Source organism: Osmerus mordax, chromosome 6 (assembly GCF_038355195.1).
Source record: "Osmerus mordax isolate fOsmMor3 chromosome 6, fOsmMor3.pri, whole genome shotgun sequence".
Classification (NCBI taxonomy): domain Eukaryota; kingdom Metazoa; phylum Chordata; class Actinopteri; order Osmeriformes; family Osmeridae; genus Osmerus; species Osmerus mordax.
Window position 1 is genome coordinate 1249192 of NC_090055.1, and position 21342 is coordinate 1270533.

General features: G+C 48.9%; 1 protein-coding gene across 1 annotated transcript in view; it reads right to left on the reverse strand.

Moving 5' to 3' along the window:
- itga10 (integrin, alpha 10) overlaps positions 1 to 13063 on the reverse strand; it is a 29972-nt gene extending 16909 nt beyond the window's left edge. The window contains exons 1-9 of the mRNA XM_067237129.1: positions 12982 to 13063; positions 12769 to 12844; positions 12390 to 12624; positions 7587 to 7701; positions 7347 to 7456; positions 5798 to 5886; positions 3714 to 3828; positions 2946 to 3073; positions 2256 to 2404 (exon numbers count right to left, since the gene is read on the reverse strand). Coding sequence (XP_067093230.1) covers positions 2256 to 2404; positions 2946 to 3073; positions 3714 to 3828; positions 5798 to 5886; positions 7347 to 7456; positions 7587 to 7701; positions 12390 to 12441 — 758 coding nt within the window. The 5' untranslated portion in view covers positions 12442 to 12624; positions 12769 to 12844; positions 12982 to 13063. The remainder of the gene's footprint in view (positions 1 to 2255; positions 2405 to 2945; positions 3074 to 3713; positions 3829 to 5797; positions 5887 to 7346; positions 7457 to 7586; positions 7702 to 12389; positions 12625 to 12768; positions 12845 to 12981) is intronic.
- Between the last annotated feature and the right edge of the window lie 8279 nt (positions 13064 to 21342).

The following is a 21342-nucleotide window of genomic DNA, read 5'->3' on the forward strand; positions in this document are numbered from 1 at the left end:
GTCCAGCATCAACACGCAAACAGTAGCGGAGTACTTCACAAGTGTGTGTGTGAGAGCTCCTCCAAGTCTTTTATTGTGTACATGCATTACTGTGTGTGGGTCCCTGTGTTCCAGTGCATTCCTGTGTGTGTGTGCGTTCCTGCGTGTGTGTGTGTGCGTTCCTGCGTGTGTGCGTTCCTGCGTGTGTGTGCGTTCCTGCGTGTGTGTGTTTGCACAGCTGCAGATCTGCAGGGCCTGACCAGGCTGTGGGGCTGTAGCCACACCTGCAGCTGTGCTGACCCAGCTAGTCTCTCTCCAGCTCAGCCAGCACGCCTGTTGATACAACCTCGCCAGCACCCAGCTCACTGCCAGCCCCCCTATCTTCTCATCGCTCTGCATGTGGGTGTGTGTGGGAGACAGAGTGTGTGTGTGTGTGTGTGTGTGTGTGTATGTGTGTGTGAGCAAGTGTGTGTGTGTTTGTGAGAGAGAGACTGTGTGTGTGTGTGTGTGAGCGAGTGTGTGTTTGTGTGTGTGTGAGCGAGACTGTGTGTCTGTGTGTGTGAGCGAGTGTGTGTGTGTTTGTGTGTGTGTGAGCGAGTGTGTGTGTGTTTGTGAGAGACAGAGTATGGGTGTAGTGATATTTGATATTTAGTCATTTAGCAGACGCTCTTATCCAGAGCGACTTACAGTAAGTACAGGGACATTCCCCCCGAGGCAAGTAGGGTGAAGTGCCTTGCCCAAGGACACAACGTCATTTGGCACGGCCGGGAATCGAACTGGAAACCTTCTGATTACTAGCCCGACTCCCTCACCGCTCAGCCACCTGACTCCCACACTGAACACACACACTCCCTGTGTGTGTGTTTGATTGAAGTTGCAATACTGCAGACTCTCTCACACACACACTCGGTTCAGTCTGACCAGCAGTCATAAACAGTGAGTGACAGGACTGTGCTATAGAGCCTGACTGTTCTCCACTGCTGCAGAAGCTGTGGGTCTCTCCAGTCACAGCCTCCTACACCACACTGCAGCAGAAGCTGTCTGTCTCTCCAGTCACAGCCTCCTACACTACACTGCAGCAGAAGCTGTCTGTCTCTCCAGTCACAGCCTCCTACACTACACTGCAGCAGAAGCTGTGGGTCTCTCCAGTCACAGCCTCCTACACCACACTGCAGCAGAAGCTGTCTGTCTCTCCAGTCACAGCCTCCTACACCACACTGCAGCAGAAGCTGTCTGTCTCTCCAGTCACAGCCTCCTACACCACACTGCAGCAGAAGCTGTCTGTCTCTCCAGTCACAGCCTCCTACACCACACTGCAGCAGAAGCTGTCTGTCTCTCCAGTCACAGCCTCCTACACCACACTGCAGCAGAAGCTGTCTGTCTCTCCAGTCACAGCCTCCTACACTACACTGCAGCAGAAGCTGTCTGTCTCTCCAGTCACAGCCTCCTACACCACACTGCAGCAGAAGCTGTCTGTCTCTCCAGTCACAGCCTCCTACACCACACTGCAGCAGAAGCTGTCTGTCTCTCCAGTCACAGCCTCCTACACCACACTGCTGCAGAAGCTGTCTGTCTCTCCAGTCACAGCCTCCTACACTACACTGCAGCAGAAGCTGTCTGTCTCTCCAGTCACAGCCTCCTACACCACACTGCAGCAGAAGCTGTCTGTCTCTCCAGTCACAGCCTCCTACACCACACTGCAGCAGAAGCTGTCTGTCTCTCCAGTCACAGCCTCCTACACCACACTGCAGCAGAAGCTGTCTGTCTCTCCAGTCACAGCCTCCTACACTTTCACCTTTTACCCGCTTGGTTTTCCACTCAGTTCTTTAGAACGACCTTTGAATTGCCTTGCTAAACGTCTCAAACATTTAACTTTAAATGTTCTGGAAAACAGGAACTCTCCTATTAACCGCGTGTGTGAATACCCACGCCGTTCTACATGAAAGACGTGGCCACATGTTGGGGCAGGAAGGGTCTGCTTTGTAGGCACCAGTTTTAATAAAATAGGAATTTAATTTAGAGGAGAGAGGAAAGAAAAGGATTGAGGCTTTTATGATCCTAGCTATCCAGTGACTTTTATTCTGAAGAGCTGTGTTTCTTTAGTGTTGGGTGACATGACGACCCCCCCTCAATATCCTTCCCCCGTGAAACGTGTTGAGAGGGTAGAGGCCAAAGAAAAAGAGGGATGAGGAGAGAGAGGAATGGAAAGTAGCCTCAGGGTGACTGACAGGCTCTCTGGCCAATTAGAGCACGGCGTGGGTGATTGACAGACATACCAGCCCATGTGGATGGCGTATGCCGTGCGTGTCTCCCGCCCCTCCTGCCTGCTGATGTTCTTGGCAGCCTCCACCACTTCCTGTGTGGTCTGGTAGTCTCTCAGCGACCACTCATGGACCGCTACCTCACCGTACTGCAGCACCCCAACCTGAACGCAACCAGAAACATCATGTCAGACCCTAATACCACTGCTTGGTACTTTTGGAACTTTCATTTAAGGCGTACTGGCCCTTTAAGTACCAACCCCTGTGCCCTTGGTGAAGCGAATATTTAGGGAATTTCAAAAAGCCTCCAAGACCTAGAAGAATTTCCTCTTTACCTCACGTTGCCTTCTTTCCAAACCCCCCCCCAACCCCCCACCCCTTTCATCCTCCTCCTCCTCCACCCCCCCCACACACACTGTTCCCCCTGTCACTAAGCTCCCCCCTGCACCCCTCTTCATCTCTCTTCCCCATACCCAGTCCCTCATCCCAGATGTCGTATTGCATTACTGCATCCATTTATTCTCCTACTTATTGCCAGACTGCTTGTGTCTCTGTGTTCCAGTTCTCAGAGCTTCTTCTACTCTGCGGCTCCAGAAAGCCTGATTATCCCTGAGGCTCGGCAGAGGGGACCTTTATGGGTGACACTATACAGTACACATCCAGGTACATGCACAAGCGTGCACACACACACACACACAGACTCACCTGCATCTGCTCTGGGCTGATGTGAAACTTGCTGAGGATGTTGCTGAGAAAGTTCTGGACCTCATACCAGGGGTAGATGCTGTTGGAGCCGTCCAGGACTATCACGATGTCCATGTATGTGGAGCATCCTGACACACACACACACACGCACAGACACACACGCACAGACACACACACACAGACACACACACACACACACAGACACACACACACACGCACACGCACACGCACACACACACACACGCACAGACACACACACACACACGCACAGACACACACACACACACGCACAGACACACACACACACAGACACACACACACACGCACACACACAGACACACACACACACGCACAGACACACACACACACAGCAGGAGCTTTGTCAGTGCAGGTGGATCTGTGACTAGAGTGTGATTCGTTTGTTTGTGTGTGTCCGTGTATATTGTGTGTGTGTAATTACTCTGCGCTGTGTGTGTGTGTGTGTGTCCGTGTATATTGTGTGTGTGTGTGTAGTTACTCTGCGTGTGTGTGTCTGTATATATTGTGTGTGTGTGTGTGTAGTTACTCTGCGCTGTGTGTGCATGTGTAGTTACTCTGCGCTGTGTGTGTGTGTCCGTGTATATTGTGTGTGTGTGTGTGTGTGTGTATGTGTAGTTACTCTGCGCTGTGTGTGTGTGTCCGTGTATATTGTGTGTGTGTGTGTGTAGTTACTCTGCGCTGTGTGTGTGTGTCTGTGTATATTGTGTGTGTGTGTGTGTGTGTAGTTACTCTGCGCTGTAGGGGCGATGGTCTCCCTGGGTTCCAGGTCGTCGCTGACGGAGGCGCAGATCCCGGTGCTGAAGACAGACGTGCCGCATTCCTGAGACCACAAGGGGGCGCACGCCTGGGGCACACACAGACACATCAGCAGTGCTCCTACTGAGGTGAGAGACCAGCAGTGCTCTTACTGAGGTGAGAGACCAGCAGTGCTCCTACTGAGGTGAGAGACCAGCAGTGCTCCTACTGAGGTGAGAGACCAGCAGTGCTCCTTCTGAGATGAGAGACCAGCAGTGCTCCTACTGAGGTGAGAGACCAGCAGTGCTCCTACTGAGTTGAGAGACCACCAGTGCTCCTGCTGATATGAGAGACCAGCAGTGCTCCTACTGAGGTGAGAGACTAGCAGTGCTCCTGCTGAGATGAGAGACCAGCAGTGCTCCTACTGAGGTGAGAGACCAGCAGTGCTCCTTCTGAGATGAGAGACCAGCAGTGCTCCTACTGAGGTGAGAGACCAGCAGTGCTCCTACTGAGGTGAGAGACCACCAGTGCTCCTGCTGATATGAGAGACCAGCAGTGCTCCTACTGAGGTGAGAGACTAGCAGTGCTCCTGCTGAGATGAGAGACCAGCAGTGCTCCTACTGAGGTGAGAGACCAGCAGTGCGCCTGCTGAGATGAGACACGGGCAGATGATGGTCAAGTCAAACCAGCTGGTGTGTCAGTTAACAAGACCTTGACAAGCCCTGTCTCTGGGTGGGGAAAGGAGCCGAACGTAAACACCAACATGCACTCACACACACAAACACACACGCATGCAGACAAATGGCTTCACGCTGCAGTGAACACCACTGAAATAGAGCAGGGTGCAAGACCAAGGACGTGAGGGAGGAGGGAGGATGGAGAGAGAGAAAGATGAAGAGAGAGAAATAGAAAATTAGCAAAAGAAAGGGTAGGTCATGGAAAGACTATATCGGTGGTTTGGCAGGGAGAGAGGGAGGGCGGGCGGGAGAGAGAGAGTGCGAGAGAGAGAGCGATCGAGAGGGTGAAACAATTGTTGACATGCTGGCATGGTTATCATGAGTGGTTTAGCAGTGCTGGAACCCAGCAGACCAATAAAGACATTTAAATGTGATTGTGCAGCACGAGGGGAGCGGGTACCAGTCACATAAAAATATTTATGTCTTCAAAGCATGCTATTTATTTGGCTTTCAAACCAAAGGGAGACAGAGGGAGAGGGAGGCAGGGAGGGAACAGGGGGTTGTGGGGTGAGGAGACGAGAGCAGATAAAAGGAAAGAGAACATTTTATACTCACTGAGACAAAAGGGAAGGAGAGTTCGTAAAAGAAGTGGAGGAGGAGAGAGAGAGAAAGGCATCCTGGTTTTAAGAGCCCTGTCATTACAGAAGGCCCCAGTCATCCACAGACACACAGACTGAGAGAGGAAGGATGGAGAGAGATGACAGAAAGAAGAGACCAGAGAAGAGGGTGAGAGGTGCTCTGGCTTTTGGAAGGCCTGTCATTACAAAGGGCCAGAGATGCATTCCGATCCTGTTATAGACTTGACCACAGGGGTTAAAACAAACACACACTCACACACTCGTAGACACACACACACAACGAGGGTGAGAAGGCAAGCGTTACTGAACTGTATATGACTCTGCACCCGAAGTAGCAGCAAGTTGCTGCCAGACACACACACACACTCTCACACACACTCTCACACACACACACACACACACAGGAGGGGCTGTTCGCTGGCACAGCCAACCAGTAATTCCGCTGTAACCAAAGCGGCCTCAGAACTGGAGGAATCTGGATCAGGACAACGTGGACCTGTGTGTGTGTGTGTGTGTGTGTTAGTATGTGTAATATTGTGTGTGTATTTGTTTACGTGTGCGTTTAGCAAGGTATCTTGGGGGTTTCTCAACCACACACGAGTCACAGTCCACACACACAAAAAACCATGTCAACGGATCTGGTGCGGTGGTCTAACATCTCTCTAACAAACACACTCTCATCTCACCACATCCCCCCTCAGCAAGTTTCAACTACACGCACACACACTCACACACTCACACACACACACACACACTCACGTACCAGGAAGCCGTCGGGGTTGTCTGGGCTGAGGGTCATCCCCAGGTGGGAGTTCTTGAGGTTCCTGGACACATTCTGCAGAGCCCTCTCCCCTGAACCATCAGGGGGCAGGGTGGAGGAAGAGGGGCAGGGTGGAGGGAGAGGGACAGGGTGGAGGAAGAGGGGCAGGGTGGAGGAAGAGGGGCAGGGTGGAGGAAGAGGGACAGGGTGGAGGAAGAGGGACAGGGTGGAGGAAGAGGGACAGGGTGGAGGGAGAGGGACAGGGTGGAGGAAGAGGGACAGGGTGGAGGAAGAGGGGCAGGGTGGAGGAAGAGGTACAGGGTGGAGGAAGAGGGGCAGGGTGGAGGAAGAGGGACGAGGAAGAGGGACAGGGTGGAGGAAGAGGGACAGGGTGGAGGAAGAGGGGCAGGGTGGAGGAAGAGGGACAGGGTGGAGGAAGAGGGACAGGGTGGAGGGAGAGGGACAGGGTGGAGGAAGAGGGGCAGGGTGGAGGAAGAGGGACAGGGTGGAGGAAGAGGGGCAGGGTGGAGGAAGAGGGGCAGGGTGGAGGAAGAGGGACAGGGTGGAGGAAGAGGGACAGGGTGGAGGAAGAGGGACAGGGTGGAGGAAGAGGGGCAGGGTGGAGGAAGAGGGACGAGGAAGAGGGACAGGGTGGAGGAAGAGGGACAGGGTGGAGGAAGAGGGGCAGGGTGGAGGAAGAGGGGCAGGGTGGAGGAAGAGGGACAGGGTGGAGGAAGAGGGACAGGGTGGAGGAAGAGGGGCAGGGTGGAGGAAGAGGGACAGGGTGGAGGAAGAGGGACAGGGTGGAGGAAGAGGGGCAGGGTGGAGGAAGAGGGACAGGGTGGAGGAAGAGGGACAGGGTGGAGGAAGAGGGACAGGGTGGAGGAAGAGGGGCAGGGTGGAGGAAGAGGGGCAGGGTGGAGGAAGAGGGACAGGGTGGAGGAAGAGGGACAGGGTGGAGGAAGAGGGACAGGGTGGAGGAAGAGGGGCAGGGTGGAGGAAGAGGGACGAGGAAGAGGGACAGGGTGGAGGAAGAGGGACAGGGTGGAGGAAGAGGGGCAGGGTGGAGGAAGAGGGGCAGGGTGGAGGAAGAGGGGCAGGGTGGAGGAAGAGGGACAGGGTGGAGGAAGAGGGACAGGGTGGAGGAAGAGGGGCAGGGTGGAGGAAGAGGGACAGGGTGGAGGAAGAGGGGCAGGGTGGAGGAAGAGGGACGAGGAAGAGGGACAGGGTGGAGGAAGAGGGACAGGGTGGAGGAAGAGGGACAGGGTGGAGGAAGAGGGGCAGGGTGGAGGAAGAGGGGCAGGGTGGAGGAAGAGGGGCAGGGTGGAGGAAGAGGGGCAGGGTGGAGGAAGAGGGACAGGGTGGAGGAAGAGGGACAGGGTGGAGGAAGAGGGACAGGGTGGAGGAAGAGGGACAGGGTGGAGGAAGAGGGACAGGGTGGAGGAAGAGGGACAGGGTGGAGGAAGAGGGACAGGGGTTAACTCACTGCACACTGGGATGGTCAGGGGAGGGGGGGTGATCTAAGATCTGTGTCAAGGGCTAGATGGCTCACCCAGGTTCACTTTGGTGCAGTTGGAGTTCCTTTCCTCTCCCACGACACACTTGTATATGTCTCCTCTCCTGTTATTGGGCGATCCATCCCAGGGAGCACCAACCAGCATTCTATCACAGAACAGTTCAGCCAATCAGGTCACGGGACGACATGACATCATCAAGCGAGGTAACGGCTGTTTGTCTGTCATCTACTCATCACTCAAATTGGGCAGAAATGGTGCAGTGGAAGCTGACATACGATTTTTCTCCATCGTGCGAGCTGTGTTGGAGAACAGAGAACCCAAACAGAGCTTCCTCTGGGCCGGTGAAGATCCGAGGGTGCTTCACGTCAATGTTGAAGCATTCACACAACCCTGAGGAGACAGGGGGAGGGTCACGGTGACGAAGGGCTGCTTGCACTGTGAGGCAAAGTTCACCGTTAAATAGAGACATAAAGGTTACTTCTCGTGGTGTTAAACTTTTCTGAAGTTGTCTTTTTATTCCCTGATTCAGTTCAAAAGCTCGGGGAGAGAGAGAGTGTAAAGAGAGTTAAACAGAGTGACCAAAGATGACCTTTGAGGAACAAGGTAATTCAGTCTGAGGGAAGAGAGAGGGAGAGAAGAGGGGAGAAAGATGGAGGGAGAGGGAAGGGTGTGGGCTAGAAAAACGAGTGAGCATAGTAGCGCCCTGTATGACATACAAACCTGCCCTTTATACAAGGAAGGAGAGAATACAGTACAGGAGAGATGGAGGGGGGAGAGAGAGAGAGGTAAAGAGAGGGGCAGAGAGTTAAAGGATGGAAGGATAGTTCATTGACTCTGGGGAGGTGTAAGACTGAGAAAACAGACATGGAAACTAGTTCCAACTGTCAAAATAAATACCACACAGTTTCCTTTATGATGAATCCATTAAACCAGAGCATACATGTAAAGGATCGTAAGAGGGTTTCACCAGGGCCAAAAAGCTTTAAGAAAAATCTATTAGAAAAAGTAAAAAATGGGGCTGTACATCTTAAAATGATTTTGTTTGGCTCTCACACATTCAGCCTGCTTCAGCAAGTATTGTTACTTCATTATTTATTTCTTTACAACTTCTTCCTCCACCTCGTCCAACTTTCACTGTCTTCTGCTCTGAGCCACAGGTCATTCAAGTAAACATGAATCTGGTGTAACCCAGGCACCATCTCTCTGTAGGCAGATACACCGTGGTTGAAGTTACAGAGCTGCTCGCTAACAGAAAGAAGATGAGAACATCGTAACGTTGTGTTCTCATGATGTCACAATGTTTGTTTTCCAAGACTTCTTCTTTTTCCATTATTATCTGAAGACAACTAGACGTACATGTTTGCTTGTTCACGTACTGAGGTCTCTGTTCTCACACCCTCCTCTCCCTTTCTTTAAAAGACAGGTGATTGGAGCCTTCCATACTCCACCAGCCACCCACTTCCAAAAAATCACTTCCTCCCCCTGCCACTACATCACTTCCTCCCCCTGCCACTACATCACTTCCTCCCCCTGCCACTACATCACTTCCTACCACTACATCACTTCCTACCACTACATCACTTCCTCCCCCTACCACTACATAACTTCCTCCCCCTGCCACTACATCACTTCCTCCCCCTACCACTACATCACTTCCTACCACTACATCACTTCCTCCCACTACCACTACATCACTTCCTCCCCCTGCCACTACATCACTTCCTCCCCCTACCACTACATCACTTCCTCCCCCTACCACTACATCACTTCCTCCCCCTGCCACTACATCACTTCCTCCCCCTGCCACTACATCACTTCCTCCCCCTACCACTACATCACTTCCTCCCCCTACCACTACATCACTTCCTCCCCCTGCCACTACATCACTTCCTCCCCCTACCACTACATCACTTCCTCCCCCTACCACTACATCACTTCCTCCCCCTGCCACTACATCACTTCCTCCCCCTACCACTACATCACTTCCTCCCCCTACCACTACATCACTTCCTCCCCCTACCACTACATCACTTCCTCCCCCTGCCACTACATCACTTCCTCCCCCTACCACTACATCACTTCCTCCCCCTACCACTACATCACTTCCTCCCCCTACCACTACATCACTTCCTCCCCCTACCACTACATCACTTCCTCCCCCTGCCACTACATCACTTCCTCCCCCTACCACTACATCACTTCTCTTCATCACTCCTCTTCTTCTCTCACATCATCTTTCTCTCCCCATTCTTTATCTTTCTCCTCCCCTGAATTATACCCCAAAACTACGACCAGACCATTCTCTCTCTCATCTCAGATCTTTCCTTGACCCTTCTGCCAAACACCACACCATCCTCCAGACTGGGATCTGCCCCTCTGATCCACGGCTCTTCAATCCATCACGTATATTTCTGTCCACTAACCCCCAACCTCACACCCTCCTTCTCTCTCTCTGTCTTCCTTTTCTTTAGGTTCCATTTTGATTGGGGTTTATATATGGGTCTATGTACCACAGCCAGTCTCACCAGGGATCGTCATGACAACTGACGGTAAACATTTGGGCAGCCAAACTGGGTTCATATACTCTGAGTCTTCAACCACATACTCAACTCTGGGCAGTGTTGCTCATCTGTGTGTGTGTGTGTGTGTGTGGGGGGGGGGGGTGTGTGTGTGTGTGTGGGGGTGTGTGTGTGTGTGAGTGAATGTCAGTGAAGCTGACACATGTGTTACGCGTATAAAAATGGAATCTTCCCTGACCACCACGTATAACATCATACCGAACCTTATTCTGATGTTTGTCTAAAAAATGGGTTCACTTCTCTGTACAGCATCTCTCATTCCCTCTATCTCTCTCAACTACTAAAGCGTCTTTTTGAAACTAACAAGACACATTCCTGTCATCTTCCACGTTTTAGTCTACTCTTTCTCTCTCTCTCTCTCTCTCTGTTTCTCGTCTTACAGTAAACTGTATCTTGCCTCTCTCCCTGACTCAACCAAGCAAGGTGTCAGAGCATCTGTTCGTGTCTGTCATCTTACACTAATTCAATTGCAACATTTCCCCTCTCCCACACTTACTCTCGTCCGTACTCTCCGCCTCTCACCTTTTCTCACAGACTGTCCCTCCATCACACTGTGTTCTCCCCTCGTGTTCCCTCGTGGGGAAGGAGGGCGGAAGGAGAGGGGGAGAGAGAAAGAAAGAGAGTGATGGATGGAAAAGGGGGGATTAGAAGTGAAATGGGACGACAATTGTTAGAGATATACAGTAGACTGTACACTGTTAGAGATATACAGTACGCTGTACACTGTTAGAGATATACAGTAGACTGTACACTGTTAGAGATATACAGTAGACTGTACATGGTTAGAGATATACAGTACGCTGTACACTGTTAGAGATATACAGTACACTGTACACTGTTAAAGATATACAGTACGCTGTACACTGAATAAGTGAACGAGGGAGGAGAAGGGATTAAAACTGAGAGACGCGAGAAAAGAGAGGAATATATCGAGGAAAGAGAGGAGGATTAAAAAGAATTATGGAAAAAGGACAGATAGAATTGGAGGAGAGAGAGAGGGAATGAAGGAATTCCCCGACCCTAAACAAAACACACACACACACCTGTGTTCTACATTTCAGTAAGGCCTAACTGAGTCCAGCAGTCCCTAGACGCCTGTTCCCCACACTGGGGAGGTCTGTAGAAACCATCAACATCATACACACAAACATGCTCACACCTACGCACTGCAACATGCCCTGGAAACACACACACATTCACACACACACAGTTTCATACAGTGAACAAGCTCACTATATGCTTGACTCAAACTGGTAATGAACTGCAACGTGAAGATTAACCACGAACGGTGTCTGGCTTTTGGGGTGTGTCAACTCCATACTGAACATGCCCCCACAAATTCAATCCCCCCAAAACTTGCTAATGAGATCAAGACAACACTTAGCTGGTACATATTACTCGAAAATGCTACATTTTACATTGAGGGTAATTTTTCGGGCTCATGGAAGTCTGTTTGTGTTTAGGTAGCAGATCACAGAGCTATAGCATACCACACACTACATCAGAGGGAAAACACTTAGCAGTCGACCGATAACACACACAGCAGTACACAACCACAGCTATGCTCTGCCCAATCACACCTCAACTGCTTACTGCACTGTAATGTGACAATAAAAATAGCTGCTTATCAGCTACGTAAACACTCAAAACGGCCTGCTTCTATGTTTTCATGGTGTTAAACAGGATTGGAGAGGAATGAGTCACGCAAGAGAGAGAGTTAATGCATGATGGTTTACCATAAGGTGTGGGGGGGGGGGGGGGGGGGTAGTATTTTCATGGTCCACGTGTGACATTAATGGAAAAGGCATATATCCATGGCTCAGGGCTGGAAGTGAATGAAATGGATACCACTGATAGAATCAATGTGGTACTTCCGCAGCTGCCACCAATGAAGGGCTACCAGATGGAGGTCAGATTGTTTTTGAAAGTCTTGAAAGCCATGTCTCCGAATCCGGAGTGGAATTTCTCCTCAGTAAGTCACCCTAACCCTATAGATGGTAGAATGTAAGAGCTGGGAGACAGAGAAGAGCTCAATCAATCCGCCAGTCACTGTTATTAGCTCTTTGAAGGTGGACTGAGTCCACTGAGGAAGATGCCCAGGTTAATGACCCTATCACCCCATGGACGCCACAGGAGGACAGCATGGATACAGATGTAGACCATGAGATGTAAGCCAGAGTAGAGTCCTTACATCTGTACCAGACCTATGTCTGCTATAGGCTTCCAGGGGAAATGTTATGGTTTCGACTCCGCAAGTTATCTGAGCACACTAGCAGATGTAGAACAAAGCACCCTAACTCTTTTCAGGACATTTCCTCTCAGCTGAGGTAGAATGTTTTAGCCTGTAGGTCTCCAAGTTCTGATGACAAGTTCTGACAACAGAACTTGTCATTCTTTGGCTGGATGGACTAAGAAAACTATGAAGGGAGATACTCAAATATATACACATGTATATATTTGAGTATATATGTATGCTGAAACGACTAGGGAATGTCTTACCTTTTAAAAGAACAACCAACTTGAAAAACACCAGATATTTCCTCAGCTCCATTTGTGCGATAGAGGGGAGGATGGAGAATGTCGTGTGTGTGTCTCTTGAGAAGTGGGCTCCGTTAGTTGTTTAAATGTTGAGCTTCGGCATAACAAGACGCGCACACGCGCTCCTTCAGCTCGCGCTGTTCTCCAAGGATCCGTTATATCCGTTCAAACGACGTTGCAGTGGCATCGCTAGCCCCTGAGATGTATACGGTTAAAGTTAGTTACAATATGTATTCTTAATGACAGCTCCACAGACTTACAATTAAAACGTTTGTTTGAGCTTAAATTAGCTATTTCGTTCGTTATTTGAAAAGGATTTCCTGGTAAATTATGTTCTTACCTCAGGCAAAGAAACCGACACTAATGACCTTGTGTCAACATCTGCGTTCCGCTTATTGCGACTCAAAACCGAACACCTGTCCCGTCAAACAAGAGGCTCGTGTAGGGTAATTAACCATCACTAACGCGGAACAGCTTCAGAAATACACGCTGCTACTTCTAACACGAAAAACAAATCTTGTCAATGAGTAAGAGTTAAGAGGCCATTCCCTACCTGGACGTTCAAACTATTCTTAAACATCTTAAACAGAATGACCTTATTCCTCAAACTTTTCCTTATAGGTTCAATGACGTGGTTTTCCTTATATTATGATACATTATCCTGTTTTTAGTTTCTATCCCGTAAATTCAGAGTTTTCAATAACCTTCTCTATCCTCTCTCCTAAATGAAAGAGCGCCTTTATTCCAGTGGAGTCTCTCGAGCTTCCCTTTAGTCAACTTCTCTCCGCGCGCGCCTGGTTCACATTTGAAAACCTCAAACCCACATTCACTCTCTCTCTCTCTCTCTCTCTCTCTCTCTCTCTCTCTCTCTCTCTCTCTCTCTTTCTCTCAACTTTAGTACTGTTCCCCCATTTTGCGACTTCTCAGTGTGTTTTGACAAAGGAAGATTTTCCACATAATTACAGTGCTGGATGATTGATCATAACTTTTCCTATGTCTTCCTGATGGCACAGTTTGGTCACTCTATAGTTCTTCTATACATATATCCTGCCAATCACAGGAGAGAAAACAGAAGTGTTTAGTTTTATGGTAGTATAGGTTCAATTCTGTCTCTTCCATGCTTTCACTGTGTGTGTGTGTGTGTGTGTGTGTGTGTGTGTGTGTGTGTGTGTGTGTGTGTGTGTGTGTGTGTGTGTGTGTTTACATATGTATGTTTGCTTGTATTCCTTTTTTCCTTTTTCCTTCCATTATATAGTCCTTCTCCCATTCCCTCTCTCGTCAATCTCTCTCCAATTCCCTGCCCCTCATCCATTCTCTGTCAGTCTTGCCACATGTAAGAGCCCTAGAATCAGAACCGTCCAGTGGTTTTTCATCATCCATGTATTTTAGAAAGCAGATTCTTCTGTAGCTCGCTGGTGCCACCTAGAGGTCGCTGGCCCCCGATGAGACTTTGTTCTCTGTTCCCTCTGATGGCGCCGTTGCTTCAATCTTCGCTCGTCATTTGTACGCGTCACTGTGAGCGTTATGGTCCCATCAGAGAATGTCTATTATGTTAGTTAGTTTTCACAGAGACGATTGCACATTTATTTTGTGAATGTTTTTATGTCAGATTGTTCTCGATTGATGTGGAGGACGTATTTCAGGTATTGTGTGGCTCTAGGATAAAATTACAAAGTAGAGATATAATTTTTTACTATGAAGGTAAAGATTTGGATAAATGCCATGATTTCATTTTGAATCTTTTAATTGTATTTGGAAAACTTTATATCCATAAATGGTCTGAAAGAATATCACCAATTTAAAAGTGACATGAAATTATATTTGTAAACTTTAAAAGGACTGACAAATAAGAAAGCCATCCGGACGAATAATAAAGATTTTTGAACGAAAAAACAAAACAAAAAAATACAAAAAATAAAAGAATGTCTAATATGGGGAGAACTGCCACTCTCGGGAAACTTCCGGGTTCCAAACTGGTTGCAGTTCCACCCTAGTTCCATATGAGGGTGCTAACGGTCCAGTGCAGAATGAATGGAGGTCTATGGAGCTATATCCCTCATAATACACTTTTCTCAGGATATCATTTTTTTTCTAGTAATTTGAATGTTGAATTCAAAAGGGGAGGCAAAAAAAAAACACAGCTGAGTGTTTTTTGTCTTAAAAAGCCTTTTTAAATGTCAATGACGTCACAAGAGATACTGCTTGACGGCGAGCTCTGGGCACTTCCTTTTTTCTCTCGAGGCATCGACAACACAGCTGACAGGGTAGGCTCTCCCTGTCAATACACATGCTAGAAAGAGTTTTGGTTTGCTAATGTTGTTGCTAATGTTGCTAATGCTCTGACATATTGGTTCCGTTTCGGATGCCATCAAGCGGGATCTCTGGTCGTAGTCAGTCCTTCACTAACCAATCAGCATTCATTAGCAGAATGCTAGGTGTTATGGGCAACAACGACTCACCCTGTAAGAAATTGAAAGGACATAAGTACTCGTTCATTCAACTTTCGACTTACAATCCATGTTGAACATTCGAAAACTACAATCAAATCTGAGATTTCTCAACGACACTCAGGCGAAAGAACAGAATTTAGCCGTCTAGCTCCATAGACTCCCATTCATTTTGCACTGGACCTCGATCACTCCCAGTGGAACTCTGGTGTAACTGCACAACATTCAGTACAATGGGGCTTAATAGGGAGTGGACAGGCTCTCCTTAAACAGGCTCTGGTCCCATTCAGATAGGTGCCTCCAGTTGAAAGTACCGCCATTTATTTTGACCTTCCCCTTAAGATAAAAAAGGTCTGTTTGGTCTCTGCCAATTTTTGGTTGACTGACACCTTGTTGGTTTTATATCGACTGAGAAAAGGTAAAGACGGTAATTAAAGTGCATCGTAGCTGTTGAGAATCACCCTCCTTGATTCCAAATGCGTGCTGGTGAACAGAGGGTTGTCTGTCTGGATCAATGTCCACAGGTCAACACTAAGTGTCACTGTTCTCTAACACACGCGTTGGAGCAGATCGAGTAGGTAGGGACAGTCCTCCAGTTTCAGAGAATAAAACTGCCTCCTACTCTAACCTTTTGAGTACGATTTTGAAAAACACTTCTTGAACTCCTGAAGTTGGTGAGCATGTTTGGTTTTTCTCGTAAATCAACACTGTCAATCAGGTGTCAGGCAGACTGGAGGCTAGGGCCCCGTGCCAGTGCCTTGGATCTCTGACAGATGGATCTGTTGTTGAGCTGGTGTCTGCACCCGAGTTACACTGTGAAGTTGAACCTGACCACCCTGGCACCATGTCAATGACGGTTTTCAAGAAGGTTTGCAGACCGGTATTTTCTCTCTTCTCCTTCTCCCTCCCTCTCTTCTCCTCTCCTCCCCTTTCTTCTCCTTCTCCCTCCCCTCTCTTCTCCTCTCTTCCCCTCTCTTCTCCTTCTCCCTCCCCTCTCTTCTCCTCTCCTCCCCTCTCTTTTCCTTCTCCCTCCCCTCTCTTCTCCTCTCCTCTCTTCTCCTTCTCCCTCTCTTCTCCTCTCCTCCCCTCTCTTCTCCTTCTCCCTCTCTTCTCTTCTCCTCCCCTCTCTTCTCCTTCTCCCTCCCCTCTCTTCTACTCTCCTCCCCTCTCTTCTCCTTCTCCCTCCCCTCTCTTCTCCTCTCCTCCCCTCTCTTCTCCTTCTCCCTCCCCTCTCTTCTCCTCCCCTCTCCTCTCCTCCCCTCTCTTCTCCTCCCCTCTCTTCTCCTTCTCCCTCCCCTCTCTTCTCCTCTCCTCCCCTCTCTTCTCCTTCTCCCTCCCCTCTCTTCTCCTCCCCTCTCCTCTCCTCCCCTCTCCTCTCCTCCCCTCTCTTCTCCTCCCCTCTCCTCTCCTCCCCTCTCTTCTCCTCCCCTCTCTTCTCCTCTCCTCTCCTCCCCAAGGCCTTTGGGACCACAAGGGAGAAAGCCAGTGATCAGACTGGCAGATTTGTGCAATAACAAATGAAACCAGCCCACACAAACACACACACATAGTCATACACTGATGTACACAAACCACACAAAACATATCCAGTGTACACATATCACAGTAATATGCATGTGGCACGGTACAATCTAGCCATACTTTGTCTCTCACACAAACACTGAAACACACACGCATGCAGACACAGTCAACCCCACAGTGACCCATATTAGCATTGTTTGCCAGGTGGGTGTTGACTAGACTGGCATCACTGTAATGCAGAGCTCACAGCGTTACGTAACAGTCTGATGAGTTAGCTCGCTCACACGCAACCCCCCTCCCAGTATGCTGCTACAGATTCCTACACAGAGGTAAAACCAGTATGGGAGCCAAAACACACACCAGCCTACGCTCTGCAGATCACACACTATCCTCTGACTTAAAGTTCATATATTTACAGGCAAATGACTGTCTGTGCCCAGATCCAAGCAATTCAAAAGCACAACAATGTCTACTGCACCTTGCATGGATATGACTGTAAACTGAGTCCATGTTACAGTCAAACAGCCGTGAAAAATATATGAATCATTGTGTCGTAACTGTAATTCAAAAAATGGAGCTGTCTGGCGAGACAAGCCCATGACAAACGGCCCAGTCACAGGTGGCTGTAAAGCGCTGAATCCAGACGGGTATCTGTCCATATCTACACGGGTCAGACATCACAGCAGTGCTGCCGCAGCATGTGGATGGTAGCTGTGATACACATCTGTGACCGGGAGCAATAAAGTCAAGCCAAACCCAAACCTACGTCTGGTACGTGTATCTATGCAGCAGTACGTGTTACTGTCTGGACGAGACTGTTGGAATCTCTGTGTCCTTAGAAAGTGTGAAACATTCAGTCTGGTCCTATGAGAACAGCACCAGGGTGCATGCACTTTTTAACGACCTTCTTGCACAACATCGTGTGGGTTTTTATGTTTTTATGTGTGTGTGGTCAGTGTGTGTGTGTGTGGTCAGTGTGTGTGTTTATGTCTTCTGTGAAGTCCCATCTGTGCTGAGGCCATTCCTTTTAATGAGCTGCTCTCCCTGCCCTGCCGGACCACCGACCACCATATACCACAACCAATCAAATCGCACCACGGCACACCACAGCCAATGAAACTACAATTTAGCCTGTCCAGCTATGGCATTACTGCGTCTGGTATGAGTTGTCCTGACCGCTGTCTGGAACCGAAGGAAAAAAGAGCTGGACGTAGAGATGTAGAGGAGGGGTGGGGGTGGAGGGAGAATGTGATAAAGGGTACCTTGTTTATTCAGTTATCAAACACAGACTAAATCCAGCTTTCCTTGAAGGTTGTGTCACTAAGGCTTGTCTGCTCTTGCTATCCTGTCTCCTACACCTTAGCCATCTATTCATCTATCCCAGTGATGCTCTCCCTCCATGTCTAGAGTTTCCATAATCCAGAGAAACATCTTATGTGTATTTAGAGCTTATCGAGCATCATTAAACAGTTGTGTCTGCGTTCAGGGTTGTCAGTGAACCTGAGTCAACTGAACCTGAACTTGAACTCAGGAAAACGTTACAGGAGGTTTGCGTTCCGTGGAACTACTCAAAACACGTCAAGTTTGCTCATGTTGTCCCTGAGCAGTGTGGCTACAGTGTGTTTGTGTGTGTGTTTGTGTGTGTGTTTGTGTGTGTGTTTGCGTGTTTGTGTGTGTGTTTGTGTGTGTGTTTGCGTGTGTGTTTGTGTGTGTGTTTGCGTGTGTTTACATTGCTGTGTGTCAATCTAATAAAAAACAGGATGAGTCACACTCTTCTGACAGTTGATCACCCAGTAATGCCTAACGATTCTCGGGTGGCAACCCCCCCCAGTCCTCCCTCCACCGCCACCCCCCCCTCCCTCCCTCGCCACCCTACTCCACCCCTCACCAACTCGCCCCCCCCCCCCTCTCTCTGTATCTCTCTCCTCACAGTCTCCCAGATCATTGGCTCCATCTCCACATTCAGCACAGTTTAACTCCGAAGTGGACAACCGTTGTCTCACCACACTGCAGGATCAGCTGGCTCTTTGTGTTGATCGAGCAGTTGTGAGTTTCCCAGCCTTGGTTGGTGTACGATGATGGTAAACTGATCCAGACAGTGTTGTTAGACACAGGTAAACAAAGATGACGAAGAATCCTCTTCTGTAAAAAGACAGAAGCATTGTTTTTGACACAAAGACTAGTTTGTTCTCACCTCACCCCTCTCTTTGGTCTCTGACTCAGTCTGTCCATTTCACCATTCTCATCTTTGTGGTGTTTTTAACCCGAGTCATTTTCCCTCATCTTTAAGTGTTTGTCAAGTTCCTGTTTGTTTTCTTAAAAAAAATCATGACCACATCTGAATGTGTTTGTATAAACTCTCTGATGATGCGTGGCTGTGCTGTGTCTGTTCCCTCCTGTGTGTGTGTGTGTGTGTGTGTGTGTGTGTGTGAGAGAGAGACAGCATGACTGTGTGACTATTCTTGACCAGTGGTTTACAAGGGGCCTGGTTTCTGGGTGGTCTCCACAGCGTTAGCGAGAGGAGACCCCTGTGCTTGTGTCAACGTGTGTGAGAAGAGAGTTCAGTCAGCGAGAGAGAGTGTGTGTTCGTTTGCGTGAATGTGCAGGTGTGTGTAGTATGTGTGTGGGCGTCATGTAATGACTCCTGCCCATCTTAAAACTGTCACGTACACTGTGTGTGTGTGCGTTTGTGTGTGTGACGTGAAACCTGTCTGTCACAAGCACTCTGTGTGTTCCTCTCTTACCCAGAATGCCCTGCGGTTATGCTGCCTGCAGGGCGTTTCCCCCATGTGGCCCTCCCTCTTCTTTACTGCATCCTCCCAGAATGCATCTGACCCATGTGTCAATAACAGCTCTAACCTGAACACAAATCATCCATCATCTTCTCCCTCCCTCTCTCTCTCTCTGTCACACACACACACACACACACACATCATCACACTGTGCTGTCAGCCCTGTCCCCAGGCCCCCTACACATACCTGTTCTCCTACTACCCCAGCTAAGCTACATCTGAGCTCTAATATATATGGATTTCCTATGGAAACCAGGTTAGCAATGCTAACTCACAGAATTTGTCTTCTGGATGTTGAATCAATCATATTTATCAGTTCTATCAGTGTTGCCTGGAGAATATGACTGTGTGTCTGTGTGTGGGTGTGTATCTACATGCATGTCCAATGTTCCAGCTTCTGTGTGTGGGTGTGTATCTACATGCATGTCCAATGTTCCAGCTTCTGTGTGTGGGTGTGTATCTACATGCATGTCCAATGTTCCAGCTTCTGTGTGTGGGTGTGTATCTACATGCATGTCCAATGTTCCAGCTTCTGTGTGTGGGTGTGTATCTACATGCATGTCCAATGTTCCAGCTTCTGAGTGTGGGTGTGTATCTACATGCATGTCCAATGTTCCAGCTTCTGTGTCTGTGTGTGGGTGTGTATCTACATGCATGTCCAATGTTCCAGCTTCTGTGTCTGTGTGTGGGTGTGTATCTACATGCATGTCCAATGTTCCAGCTTCTGTGTCTGTGTGTGGGTGTGTATCTACATGCATGTCCAATGTTCCAGCTTCTGTGTGTGGGTGTGTATCTACATGCATGTCCAATGTTCCAGCTTCTGTGCATCATCCGTTATGGCCATATCACGGTTGGCTGTGTGCGTTTGTATTTCTCATGTGTGTGATCTGTCTTCGCTTAGTGCCAGAGAGTGTGTGTGACCGCGAGCGTGTGTGTCAGTGGCTTCCCTGTGCGTGTACCGAGCAAGTGTTTTACGAGCCGCGCGTACAGTGTGAGTGTTTGATGGTGTGTGTGAAGAGCTTTCAGAATGTGTGTGTTTGGTACGGTATGTGAACGGGTGTGTTTTTTACTGAGATCCGATGAAGGCCGAGCGTTTTTGAAGGGGGCCAGACAGCTGCCTTTTACTGCCCCAGGGGGTAATAAACAGGGAGGGAGGGGCAGTTATTTACCCCTTTTATTAGGGCAGGAGGCAGAGGACGGGACTTTATTGGGGTCACACTGTAACTACGCCCAGCTGCAGGGGGAGAACAGAGGAGAGGGCTAGTTTGAACACTGCTGAATTCCTCTCCAAATGTTCCTCTCTCTTCCCTCTTTCCTCACACTATCACTCACACCTTTGTGTGTGAGTGTGAGTTTGTGTGTGTGTGTATTCCTCCAGTCCCCTTCCATTTCCAGATCTCTTAACGATCTCGCTCCTTGTTAAGCACATCTGCTGTCAATCAACCGTACCCTCTAATCCTATTGGCATTTCCTGTCCATGGGAACACGCCCCCCGCCCATGGGAACACGCCCACTGACCCTTCCTCATCTCTCTGTCCAGCCATCCCAGCCACCCTTCCGTCCGGCGTCCATCGAGTTCAGATCCATTACACTCATCAAGTCTGCTGGTTTCCATAAAAACAGGTGTGTTTGACACAAAAGATGAAACAGTTCAAACTGATGTTAGATATCCAGAACCCTTTGAAATTTAAATTGCAGAAAAGAGAGTTTGTGTTGTGTGATTGATGCCAATGTTTGTAAATGCAATCAGGGAAATGAGTAAAGGTAAATGTGAGCTGTTACAGGGAAAGTTTGTCTCTCTTCCACCTCAGGCAGGGTACGAAAACTATTCTGAGGAGAGAAAAGTTACACTTGAGGGGGAAAAGCAAATGCTGTGAGACAGAAACTACGAAAGGAGCAGTAGAACTGGGGCATGCTGCAGAACGGTGATTGACAGAAGAAGGGAGGGATGGGGAGATGGAAAAATAGAGAGGGAGAGAGACTTCTGGGGGTTAGGGGGGGCAGACAAGTTATTCTAGTTGCAGACAGCTGAGAGAAAGTCTAAAATAAGGTCTGTACTGATGTGTGTCTCTGTGTGTGTGTGTGTGTGTGTGTCTGTCTGCAATATTAAATATAAAACAGGAGAAAGACATAGAAAATCTAGCACACACTCGC